General features: G+C 48.2%; 1 protein-coding gene across 2 annotated transcripts; it reads left to right on the top strand.

The window, feature by feature from the left end:
- The first annotated feature begins 651 nt into the window (after window positions 1-651).
- Window positions 652-6,905, top strand: CENPA (centromere protein A). Of its 2 annotated transcripts, XM_054566279.1 has the most exons (4): window positions 652-745; window positions 5,885-5,994; window positions 6,393-6,470; window positions 6,771-6,905. In XM_054566279.1, exons 1-4 carry the CDS (start codon window positions 652-654, stop codon window positions 6,903-6,905), a joined length of 417 nt encoding a protein of 138 aa, XP_054422254.1. The 2 variants fall into 2 exon arrangements, with proteins under 2 accessions (XP_054422254.1, XP_054422263.1); XM_054566288.1 differs by lacking the exon at window positions 6,393-6,470.
- Window positions 6,906-12,575: the final 5,670 nt, after the last annotated feature.

Below are 12,575 nucleotides of genomic sequence, written 5' to 3'. Positions count from 1 at the left end.
GCCCCAATCCTGGCGCAGCCAGGATCCTAATCATCGATAACGTATATGATGTTAAACTGGTTTCTGATTCATATTCGCGGCGTGTTACCGGGAGGGTCACGGGAAGGACAAGAGGTTGTCTCATTCTCTGTAGGTCTGTCTCCTCATCTTTAAATGCCATCACTGGGTTGATGGGGCAAAACATAAAATGTTTAAACGCGTTCTACGGTCACACCTGCACCTCCAGAATTGAGCTTCCCTTTTTCCGCCAGAGGGCGCCCGAGGACACGAGTCTCACAGCGCCGCCACCAATAAGTAGAGAGCAGGAGAAATTCCCTCCTCCTTTCACTTCTCCAAGTGTCCATTGGCTGGCTCCACCGTCGATCCGCCAGGCCGCCGCCGCCTCCTCCTATTACCGCCGCCGCTGGGCTCTCGGCCTGTGCTCTCATTTGTCCCCCCGCAGCCATTGGGAGGCGCAGGATTTGGGTTTTAAAAAACGCCAGCCCTACTCGGCGGAGCGGGCCATTTCAACCCCATTTAGCGCCGTCAGCGCCCTGCCCAGCAAGTGCACGTGTCCGGGGCGCTCTTAGACCTCTCCCGGACGCCAGCCTTAATCCCCGAACCCAGAAGACGAAAAAGGAACCGCGGGGCCGAGACCCCTCCGTGTCAGCCATGGGCCCGCGCCGCCGGGGCCGCAAGCCCGAAACCCCAAGGAGACGCACGGCGAGCCCGGCACCCCCTACCCCGCGTCCGGCCCCCTCCACAGGTAACCGGCGTTGGCCCTGTCCCTCCCAGCCGGCTGCCCAGCAGCCTCTCTGTGAGCTGGACACGGCCGGGTCCGCGTGCCCATTTCACAGACGAGAAAACCAAGGCTCCCTTCCTAAGCCTGGACGAGCCTGACCTCCCGGCTCCTGGCCGCAGGCCCCCTGCATCCGCTCGCGGCAGGTTCCAAGTCCCAAAGCTGGGCTGAGGACTGGGAAAGGTAATTCCGAGGAGAAAGGTCTGGCCCAGACCACCTGGCTCCTAATGCCAGTTCTTGATACTACTCGCCTTTATTGAGTGTTTACCCCGTACTAGGCATTGTACTCAACTCTACGTGAGTTATCTCAACTTTATATTATGACCATTTTACAGATGAGAACTCTGAGGCACTGACAGGCCAGGTAACTTGAAGAAGGTCGCACAGCCTGGTCTGGCGGACACAGGCTTTCTCCACGTCTGTGTTTGTGCTTTTTTTAAAAATGCAGAATTATTGGCTGCTTTTTGTGATTATTTCAAAACACCATTCTACTGTTAGCCGGTGCCCTTCTAGGTTCGATTGGTTTGTTCTTCCTTCCAGAAGGGCCTGCGTTGAGCCTTGGCCTGTGCTTGTAACTCAAGCAGAGAGCTCTCACCTTGTCCCCTTTGGGAGGTGCGTGCCCAGAAAGAAGACCGGCCTGCAGGCCTCAGCATCTGTGCTGTGGTCCCGTGGGTGCGAGGCCACATTGTGTTGACTGTTTTATTCGTCTCCTGTTACACAGCTAAGAGCAGGGTAGAAAAAGGTATATTATAGATTGTTTATAGATGTTGCCATTGTGAATGAGATTTTTTTTTTTTTTTTTTTTTGCTAAATACAAATAACGTTCACATCCAGCCAACTTGCTGAATTCCCTTGTTAATCCTAATAGTCTTTTAGTTGCTTAATTGAAATTGTTAGGTAGGCTATTATATTGTCCGCAGGTAGTGACTTTTGAATCTTTTTCATTTGTCTACATTTTATTTCTTATTGTATTGTATTAGGGAAACCCTGAGACTCGAATTGAAATAAGAGCAGTATTTTGCCCACCTTTGTCTCGTTTGCAATCCTAACAGGAATATCGTTAAGTATGATGTTTGCTGTTGCTTTCCTAGGCAGAAGCATCTCTCTGCTCCTGGTTAAATTAAGTGTGTTATCTCAGATGGACACTGAACACTTCCAGGCAGTCTCACTGCGCCGGTCCGGCAGTCTTGCTTTTCCCTTCTGCAGTGACTAGTCCATGGCTCTTTCTTCCTCTTTGAATTCCTACAACCGCAAACCCCCATCCCGCTCTCAGGTGATGATGACCTTGCCTCCTGCTTCGCTGAGGAAATAGAAGCCTCCAGACTGGATTCCCCTTATCTTCTCACACAGAGAACCAAGGTGTCCTCCTACCTGTCGAAAGCCACTCCTCTTCCTACTGGGCTCTTGGTCATATACTTCTCCTGCCTTCCCAGGAGCTTTCCGTTGTCCTCTTCAGCTGCACTTGGAATTAAATTCAGACTCCTCACACTGGCATTCTGCAAACGTGCTCTGCTATTTCTGATCTAAAGATAAAGAGAAGGGCGTGGGTCCTTGACCCCACAGCCCAGCCTCCCTCATACTCTCCACTTCTCTCTCGTGCCCTTCCTAGCGGCCCTGTTTAACATAGCCAGACTTACGTCAGCACACGCGTGTCTGTTGCCTGTCTTCTCAGTCATCCTGCAACTCATTTCAGTCTGGCTACCCGTACCTCTAGTGCACTCCAACTCCTCTTGTCAAGGTCCCCAGCTACTTTTGTGTTACCAAACCCAACAGACGTGTGTGTTCTTTTCTTGCTTTGGTTCTCAAGCATTTGTCACAGGGGCCCACTTTCTCCTTGAAACACCCCGTCCCCTCGGCTTCCATGACACCGCATACTCTCTGCGGTTCCTGCTTATCATTTCTCAGTGCCTGGCCACCTCTCTTCAGTAGCTTCATGTTGGGCTTCCTTGCCTTCTTTCCCTTTCTTTCCCTTCCCCAGGTAGCCTCATCCCTTCCCATGACCCTAATACCACTCGTACATCGACAGCTCTCACATTCCTACTTCTGGCCCCGATATTCCCTCTGAGCCCAGATACCTATAGCCAACTGCCTGTCTTCCCAAGGGCTCTTGGGTACATCAAACTAAACATACTGAAAACTGAACTTTTGATTACTCCCCGCTACCTCTTCATCCCCACTTTTCCCCATTTAAGTAAATGGCACAACCACACACCCAGGTGTTCAAGCCAGAAACGTGGGAGAAATCCTTTTCTGTCACCCCCATGTCCAATCCAAGTGTAAGTTCAGGTAAATCTACCTCCATATTATATCCTTAGTCACTCCACTTTTTGCTCCCAGCCTAGTCCAAGCCACCAGCATTCTACCTCAGCCGCTGTTCCCCTTCCATGCATGTCCCTTTCCTTAAACAACAGTTGGAATGAACTTCACAATGTAAGCACGTCACCGCTTTGTCCTGCTTCAAACTCTTCCATGGCTTCCCATTACTTTAGGATTAAATCCCAGCTCCTGTTGGCGTTGAAGACTCAATTACTAAATGTTTAACCCCAGTCCTTTACCACGCACACTCTCAACGGCTGCTTTTCATAACCGTTCATTCTTCGGTCATGGTTTCATATCTTCCCTTTCCCCTCCGAGGTTATGATGTGTGTTTCTCTCAAAGTCTTCATCACTTTTCTCTGTGGACTCAGATTCCTCCGGTTTGTTGAGTTTCATTCCCTCTTTCCTGCTGTTGGCCTTCTTGAATTGTTTGGTGACCTTTCATCGTGTTCTGTGACTGCTGTCTGCATATCAGGGGCGCCTCCCTTGCCTGGGTTGCTGGCTGGTGGTGAGGACGGAGGCAGGTGCCAGCAGCTGGCCTCCTGGTTTTGTGCCCCCCTCTTTCCCCTAAATGTCAACAGTCTCCTAGACCCTGCCCTGCTTTCTTGGCCCACATTCCCTGGTGCAGGGAGAAAGTCCCCACTGCCATCTGTTTGGAACAGGGCATTTCTGGATTGCCTCACCTACCCCATTTGCTCTTGCAGCTCTTCTAACCCTTTGCAATGAGTTCACTGTGTTAAATCCCTTTGGTGGACCCCTGGCTGTTGTGGCTCAGTGGACTGAGTGCCAGCCTGCGAACAAAAAGGTTGCCTGTTCAATTCCCAGTCAGGGCACTTCCCTGGGTTGTAGGCCAGGTCCTGAGGAGGAGACTTGGGAGAGGCAACCAGACATTGGTGTTTCTCTCCCTCTCTAAAAATGAGTAAGTAAAACCTTTTTTTGATTTTACATCCCTTCTATCAAACTACTTGGTATGGATTTTCCTTTCTTGGCTGCACCTTGAGTAGCATTTCTGAAGGTGATTTTACCCTTCAAAATGTTTTTGTGGTTTTTCGTTTTTATTCTTCATTCAACTTATCAGAGGTTCATTTCTTTTTATTGGTCCTTGATTTAATTTGTGGAGCAGGTATACTGTTTTTGTTTGTTTGTTTTACTCTTCTTTCATTAATTCATTTTATTGAATATTTCTTTGGCTCTAGCTTTTTTTGGCTTATTTAAAAAAAAAATTTTTTTTCTAATCCTCACCCGAGGATATGTTTATTGATTTGAGGGGGGGGGGGGGGGGGAGAGAGAGAGAGAGAGAGAGAGAGAGAGAGAGAATATGACATGAGAGAGATACATTGACCGGTTGCCTCCTGTATTCACCCTGACCTGGGATCAAACCCGCAACCTAGGTATGTGTACCAGCTGGGAATCGAACCCTCAGCCTTTTTGTGTGGAGGACAATGCTCCAACCAACTGAGTCCCCTGGCCAGGGCTCTTTTTCATTTTTATTTTTTAAGATTTTATTTATTTATTTTTAGAGCGAGAGGAAGGGAGGGAGGATGAGAGGGAGAGAAACGTTGATGTTGCCTCTCGAGCGCACCCCTGACCACCAGGGACCAAACCGGCACTTTAGGCGCGTGCCCTGACTGGAATCACACGAGCAGCCTTTCTCTTTGCAGAATGACGCCCAGCCAGCCGAACCCCGCTGGTCAGGGCCCTTTTGGCTTATTTTAATAATTTTCTTCCTGATACTCGAGTTGTCCGCTTGGGTCAGGTATCTTTTAATGTTCTCGTTTTCTAACAGATCTTGAGGCTACCCGTTTTTCTCCTAGTACTATTTGGCTCTATCTCATAAGTTTTGAGATGTAAATTTTATGTTTAGTCATTTCTAAATAGGCTCATTTCAGTTAAGTTTCCTCTTTAACACAGGAGTTAGAAAAATATTTATTTTTTTATTCCTGTTTTTTTAATTTCCGGTCAGAGAGTTCGGCTTTTTTGATTTCTACTTGTGGGAATGTTTTTAAGATTTCTTTCTTTTTATTGGAACTAAACATTGAGCCCAAGGGCTCGACGCTGGTACTGAGTTATGCCACCTCTGAGGGTCCCACCTTGGCCACTAATGAGCTCTGGCCAAATGTCTGCATCTGGGCCTAAGCGTAACCAGCACAAGGCAATTGTATCAGATACTTTCTGAGATTTCAGCTCCAAAAAAACCTAAAAACAAAATAACTGTCTTTCTAATCGAGGTGGGAAAGATAGAAGAGACGTACAAAGTATTGTGGGGCCCAGCGGAGGGAGGTGACCCATCAGTTTGGAAGGGATTGGGAGTCAGGAAAGGCATGTAAAATAATATCCTCAAACCCTTGAAGGATCATTACTGAGGGTCAGTAAGACCCTCAAAAGGTCATCCTCTCATTTAACAAATATTTATTTAGTACCTCTGTGCTGTTTTTCAGTTGCTGAAGATAACTAATGAAAAAAATAGACAAAAGTCCCTGGTGTTGTGGATCATATTATGGGACAGCCAAGCAGGGCACCTCCCCCCAACCCCCACTTTTTCTTAAGATTTTATTTTTAGAGAGGGGGTAGGGAAGAAGAAAGAGAGGGAAACATCAATGTGTGGTTGCCTTTTACCTGCCCCCTACTGGGGACCTGGCCCACAACCCAGGCTTGGGCCCTGACTGGGAATCAAACTGACGACCCTTTAGTTCGCAGGTCGGCACTCAGACCACTGAGCCACACCAGCCAGGGCTTGGCACCCCCTTTTTCCTCTGTACCTCACCTGTATGACCCAACTCTTTTGCTCAGGCACTCCCTTCCGTCGAGCTCGTCACCGGAGACATCTGATTCTGAGGGAGATCAAAAATCTTCAGAAGAGCACAAACCTTTTGTTAAGGAAGACCCCCTTCTGCCGCCTGGTGAGCTCCAGGGGGCTTCCCGCCCACCCCTATGCTGCCTCCTTTCTTTAAATATCCCAGGTGTTGGGGACCCTATCAGCTCTTGTCCAAAAGACCAAGGGACCTCTTCTCGAACTTAGTAAGGGACTCTTTATCTTTTAAAAACCTGCCAAGGGTACCCTCCACATTTTTATGGAATTAATTTCCAGCCCCCACCGCCTCTGAAACAGTGTTCCTCGATTCCATAAATAGAAACCCTCTCACCCATCACCCTTTCATCCCTGCCCTCCCCCAGGAGGCCCCCTCCTCTCTCCACGGAGACTCACAGGAGAGTCTTCTTCCCTGCAGTCGCTCTTCCTTGCCTCCCTGCTCCTCCCCACACCCCTTCTCCTTTGCCTCCCATCTCCACTCCTTCACAGGCAAGAGAAATATGTGTTAAATTCACTCGTGGTGTAGACTTCAATTGGCAAGCTCACGCCCTGTTGGCCCTACAAGAGGTAAGGGGGCCACGGTACAGTTGGGGGAGGGGTGAGCATGGGAGAAGGATGTTCTGGACCTCCACAGGGCTGGCTGTGGAGTGAGTGTCGCGCGTCCTTGAAAAGAGCCACAAGAACGCCCAGGGATGGAGGCTGGGTCCCGTCTGGCGGCAGCAGAATCCCCAGGCAGTTCAGTCTCATTCTGGGAACGGTCTTTCCTTTGGTCCTCTGAGCCCCCGGAGACTACGTTCAGCAGGTGCCCACGGACAAAGTGGCCACGCCCCCTCGCCTAGGTCAGTCTACTTCTGTTTCTGTCCCCAGGCGGCAGAAGCGTTTCTTGTCCATCTCTTTGAGGACGCCTATCTCCTCTCGCTCCACGCTGGCCGCGTTACTCTCTTCCCGAAGGATGTGCAGCTGGCCAGGCGGATCCGCGGCATCGAGGAGGGGCTCGGCTGAGCCATGCCTGCCCCTGGTGCCTGTCCTGCTCATCAGAGGTGGGGCAGGGGAGCGTCTGGCTTCTCATCAGTGGGGAGGGGGACAGTTTCTCTGAAGGAATGTCTCTTCTCCATCCTTTGTCCCTTGCCATCCACCTTCCCTTTGTTCTCGAGAAAAAGTTGGACCTGGTTTCACCCTGAATATTTGGGACTCTATGGCTCCCACCCTAAAGTGACGAAACAACCCGAATTTCCATCAGAGTTAAGCCTCTTTGTTTTACGAGGACCAGATGATCTCATTTTGATTAAGACAAGGTTTTCTTACTTTTGAAAATGCCTTGTTACTAAATGTGATTCCTTAATTTCAGGGGAGATACCAGGGACTCTTGGCATGAAGTCGGAGGTGCTGCCTGGACTTGCTGTTTCTGGATAGAGCGGGCCTGTTGCTTTTGTAACTGGTTCTTTTAAAAAGGAACAGGCTGCATGTCTTTCCCCGGCAAGTGGAAATTTATAAGAAAATCAACATGGTTCCAGAAGCCTGAGGATTATTTTCAGATAAAGATACTCCGAGGTTGACTTCAGTTTGTACATTATCCATATGACTGCTTAGTGACTTTGGAGACATCAGATTTGCTGATACTTGCTTATTATTTTACATCTTTGTATACAATTTAAATTTTTATCATCTGTACATTTACTTCTATTTAACACATAAAGGAAAAATATTAGAGAAGGACACTTCGGGCAGTTGCAAGGAAGAGCCTGGCACCTCTCCCGTGCAAATCCCTGTCCTGCACATTAGCTTTGTTAGAGGCGGCAGCAAGTGCCCATGTGGCCTGTGCCCGCCCACGAATTACAGCTTTTCAAAAACTCATTTGGGGTGAAAACTGAAAATCTTTGAAGATTTGATGTTCTAGTTCTTCTTAGTAAATTTCTATCAAAATCATTCAGAAATTCTAACTTATAGAATTTTATTATTTGTAAATCACAGAAGATGCAGCATAGTTTATACTTCAGAATTTTTGATTCCAGGATTTTAAAGTGCCTTTTTAAGATATTGACAGATATTTTTATAACTTCTTTGTGGAGAGGTAATAAAAGTAAAAATAACTCTTTAATGAAAAGTTTAAAGCAAAGTTACTGTTACAGCATACATGTATGTTTTGTGTTAACATTTTAAGTTCATTGTTTGTACGCTGTTTGCAAAGAGCTAAAATTTACACAAGAGAATCGAGGGATGTGTTTTTGTCTCCAGCGGAGTAGCATACAAGTGATGACGACCTTGCTCTTTCGTAACCAAAAGCACTTTAAGAGATTTCCAGACAAATGGGAAATGCAACCCAAAGATTTTTAGATTTTGTGTCTGGTAAAAATGATTAGTGAGGGCAGAGTAGTGAACTGAACTCAGAGACAAATTAAAGAGATGGACCAAGTTCTACTGTTTAATACAAATTAACCTTTGGAAAAACCTTGTTGTTTGACCTCAACTCCCATTTATGCAACCATTCAAATAAAGCTTAGCTATCTGTGAATACATTTAAAGTTCTTGTCAGAGTGTTATTAATTAGAAGATTATTATCTCTCTCTAACTTTTTCCTCAAATTGTACTAACTGGGACACCGCTACAACCAACACGTTGTCCACATGTCACTTTCAGATGCCAGACAGGAGGTGTGTACAGTGACATGAGAAAAGTAATTTACATCATGACAGTTCATACAATATCATTATAATTCACTGTAAATTTTAGGCACTTACATTTTTGGAGTTTTGTTTTTGCTTACCTTTACTTTCTGGGTAACTCCATCCACATTATCTTCTAAACTTTCCATTCAATTTTTTATTACTGCTTTCACATTTTTAATATCTAAGAACTCTTTCTCTTTCTCTCACTTTTTTTTTTTTTAACTTTTATAGCATCCCAGTCAGTCAATGTTTACTCAAAAAACAAACCAGTCTAGATAGTTCAAACAGAGGACTTTAATGGAAGGGGTTTCGTTACAGTGACGGCGCAGACGGCTGGAAGAGCAGAGGGAAGAGAGGCTGCTACTCAAAGATCAGGAAGCAGCCGACGCCCGGCTCACTGCGGTTCTGGAAGTGCGGCCCCTGCCAGCGCTGGGTTAGAACTGCTCTGTTGCTCCTGAGCAGATCCTCAGGAGAGGAGCCCGCACCCGACCATCACTGACACCCAGGAAGCCCTTCCATCCACGGCTGCATGTGCGGCCAAAGGCACTTCGAAACCATAAAAGAAAAATATCTCCTTTCTCCCTTCATTTCCCAGGCCCACCAGCATTTTCCATTGGCAGGCCGCGGGCCCAGGAGGAAACCTGAAGGAAAATCCATCTACATCATTACACTGACAACATCTGAGCAGGCACTTGAATTCGGTAACAATTGTTAAAAAAAAAAAAAAAAAAAAAAAAAAAAAAGGACACATGGGCAAACAACCTTCTGCGTTCCCGGGGCTGTCCCACGGGCGGACCCTCACCTATGCCTATCCCTCCTGACAGCCCTGTGACGCGTCGGTGTTAGGACTCTCACCTTCCGCACAAGGTAACAGAATAAAAGTAGAGAGAAGCCTGGGTCCTTCTTCCGTGTCACAGCCCCAGGTGTGAATCCTGACTCCGACCGTAGCTCAGTGACCAGGACAAGTCGCTCATTCCCTCCAAGCCCCAGCTCCAGAGTCCCTTGCAGAGCCTGGGTCTGGCAGACGGGATGGGAGAAGCTCCTCACTGAGGAATCACGAGGATCAAACTTGGCGACACTGGGCAAGTGCCTGGCACCCAATAAACAGCAGCCGCCATTTTGGTTAAGGTTTCATGGCAATGCCCTCAGGGAGACTGGGTAGCCACGTGCAGAGGCAGGGCTTGACCAGAGTGCAGACCCAGGTCACGGGAACAGACATCCGGGTACCGGGCAAGGAACAGAGCCATGTAAACAGGGTGCTGGCCTTCAAGTGGCCTTCACAAGGAGACCCAGGGCCTCTCTCAGGATGGTGACGTGAGGGTGGCTCCGTGGGGAGCAGCCTTGGGGGTGAGCACTTGGTGGGGCTTGGGGAAGGTTGTCACCAGCTTTGAACAAAATTGGTCACCCTCAGTTGCAAAGCACAGGGACTAACGTACCATGACATCTTGAATTTATTCAGTGCTTTTCTGCTAAGAAGATCAAAGTGCTTCCAAATAATTCCTAAAGTTTTCTGAGAAAGAAGCCCGTGGTGGGGAAGCCCATTCCACCTAGGAACTATGCTTAGTATCAGTCATCATCTTTGACATTTGATAATTCATTATGAGAACTTGGCTTTTGCACATGGCCCCCGTGCCCCCCGCCCCCGGGAAGCAGACAGACAGGTGGGATTGGCGCGGTCCTACAGGGGGCCCATGGGAGCCCAGGAGCTTTCCCAGGTGAGGACTTCCCCTTGCCCTGCTGCACACTGGCATTTCCCGCCAGAGGTCAAGGCCACACAGATTCCAAGCTGGGCCAGGTCCCTGCAAGGCCTTTGAATCAAGCAGCTCATGACAATGCCACCCACGCCCCTGCCCGAACACATGGGGACAATGGAAGCAGCCCCGAGCAGCGCTGAGCAGGGCCCGGGCAGTCCTGGCTGCCCGCTCTGGGACTCCAGCAAGCCTCAGGCTGGGCCGTATCCTCTGTGCGTTGCCATGTCTGCTCTTGTCTCCTCCCCAGGATGCCCCCAAATTCCTCCTGTGTTCCCAAACTCTTCCCCTCTCTCTTTCCCCAGAACTCACCTTCTTCGATCCTTCTACATGTCTATGGATGCCCCCTTTGCATTCAGTTTCTTGCTCATCATGGGACATTCTTCCTCTTCTACATGCAAACATGGCCTTGCCCTCAAGGCTGGGAGAATCCCCCCCCCCCCCGCCGACCCAGCTGCCCCTCCTCTTAGCCACCCCCATCCCCACTGTCCCCAGCAAGCTTCCCCTGGGTCATCCACAGTGGTTGTTGCTGGGCCTACAAGCAGACTTTTACCTTCACCCATTACTGCAGCTGCTCACCAAGCATCCTTGTCAGTCACCCAAGTTATAATAAATACCGTACATTGAGGGTCCAATGCTGCAGGCATTGTACCATCTACCCTGACCATGGCCTTGAGAGATGGGTACTGTTAGCCTAGGTTTTTGATGAGGCAACTGAGGCTCGCAGTTCAAGCATGTCTGGTTCAAGCTCACAACAGTCTGATTCTGAAGCCAGGGCCTCCCCTGCTCTGCCATGGCCTCTCTTGCTCGGGATTTTCCAGACTCTTTTTGAGCTCCCACCCTGTGTGGCACTGACTTGAATATAGAGGTTTGACGGCTGGCTCACAGTTTTTTTTTTTAATGGCTGGGGAGGTGTCAAGCTCCTCAGGAATGTTGGAGAACACCCCTTCTCAAAGGGCACCTCGAGGAGGAACAGGTTGGAGCTGCAAAGGAAGGGCCATCTGGGTGCCATGGCTTGGCATAGCCTCTCCTTGAGAGTCACTCACGTTCCCACAGTCTGTCACCCTTCTGGAGGACTGGTGGGGAAGGGCTCTGCTTGCATTGTGCAGATGGAGTTTGGAACCCTAGTTCTGCTACTTACAGCAGTGTGACTTTCTGTACAAGTCACTGACCCTCTCTAAGTCCAATCTGTAAGAAATGGGCAATGCTACCCGCTATGTGGAGAAGTAAGGATTAAATGACATCTAAAAACACCCACTAGTCATTCCACCCTCCCCCTTTTATGCTAAGCCTTCACTTGCCTGTTATTCAGAAGCTGGTTGTTGAGGCAATGTGGCACCCCAAACACATTTAGTTGTAGAAGCCAGTGGCCCTGAACTTCATGAAGACTGGCCCCAACACCCACCAGCCTGGCTTAATATCCCTTCTCTTCCTACCACCCCCATTCATGGACTTGATTTTCAAACTATAGTGTTTCTTCAGGTGTCTTCCAAACACCCCTCAGCTTTTCCACCCACAAGCTTATACTCCTTTATCTTGGAATCTCAGACCTCTGCTTAGAACCACCCAGCAAATCAATATCCAGGCAAAATCCAAATTCAGCTCTTCCATTCCCTGATTATCTGCTCAGAACTGATTCCTCTCTTGCCTGAATTGCTATTCTGCCTTATGTAAACTGGTCATAGAAGCTTTATAATGAAAGTCACAACATATTGCCTTTTGTGGCTGTTATAACAGGAGAGTCATATCTTATCTTCTTACATCTCTCACACTGGTCAATAACCATTTGTTGTTGAATAGATGAATAATAGCTACATTTGTTGAGTGTATGCTAATATGCCACGTAGTATGCTATGCCCTTTTAACGCATTTCCCCATGTACTGATCACAGCAAGGTTAAAAGAATTATTATGATTTCCACGTTCTGTGGGGGAGCTGTAGCTCAGATGGGTTAAGTAACTCTCCAAGGTCAAGTATCCGCAAAGTAGCGCAAGGATTCCAACCCAGGGATGTGTGACACCAAGCCCTGTGTTCTTTCTATTTTCCAGGAGAAACAGCCTAGATTATAAATAAATAAAGCTAAAATAGACTACAGGGGACACTTACAACCTCGCGTTCGGGTGCAACCTTCATCAATGTCCGAGGTCGACAGATGACTTAGAGGCAGCTCTTTTTCTGTCCAGAGGAGGTTTGCCCAAGAAGGCAAATGAGCAAAAATTCAAACCAGGTCCAATCAATGGTGCAGAAAGCGTTTATTG

This window comes from Pteronotus mesoamericanus, unplaced genomic scaffold, assembly GCF_021234165.1.
Source record: "Pteronotus mesoamericanus isolate MK-2021 breed Mesoamerican mustached bat unplaced genomic scaffold, CSHL_Meso_final contig_101, whole genome shotgun sequence".
Classification (NCBI taxonomy): Eukaryota; Metazoa; Chordata; class Mammalia; order Chiroptera; family Mormoopidae; genus Pteronotus; species Pteronotus mesoamericanus.
The sequence above is the reverse complement of the archived record's forward strand: the minus strand, read 5'-3'. Positions and strand labels throughout refer to the sequence as shown.

Bases quoted from the DNA above. Each gene is read 5' to 3' on its own strand.
- CENPA (XM_054566279.1), top strand. From the start codon at position 652: ATGGGCCCGCGCCGCCGGGGCCGCAAGCCCGAAACCCCAAGGAGACGC. The intron at 746-5,884 runs GTAACCGGCGTT...TCTTTTGCTCAG, and splicing joins GCGTCCGGCCCCCTCCACAG to GCACTCCCTTCCGTCGAGCT. The intron at 6,471-6,770 runs GTAAGGGGGCCA...TTCTGTCCCCAG, and splicing joins CCCTGTTGGCCCTACAAGAG to GCGGCAGAAGCGTTTCTTGT.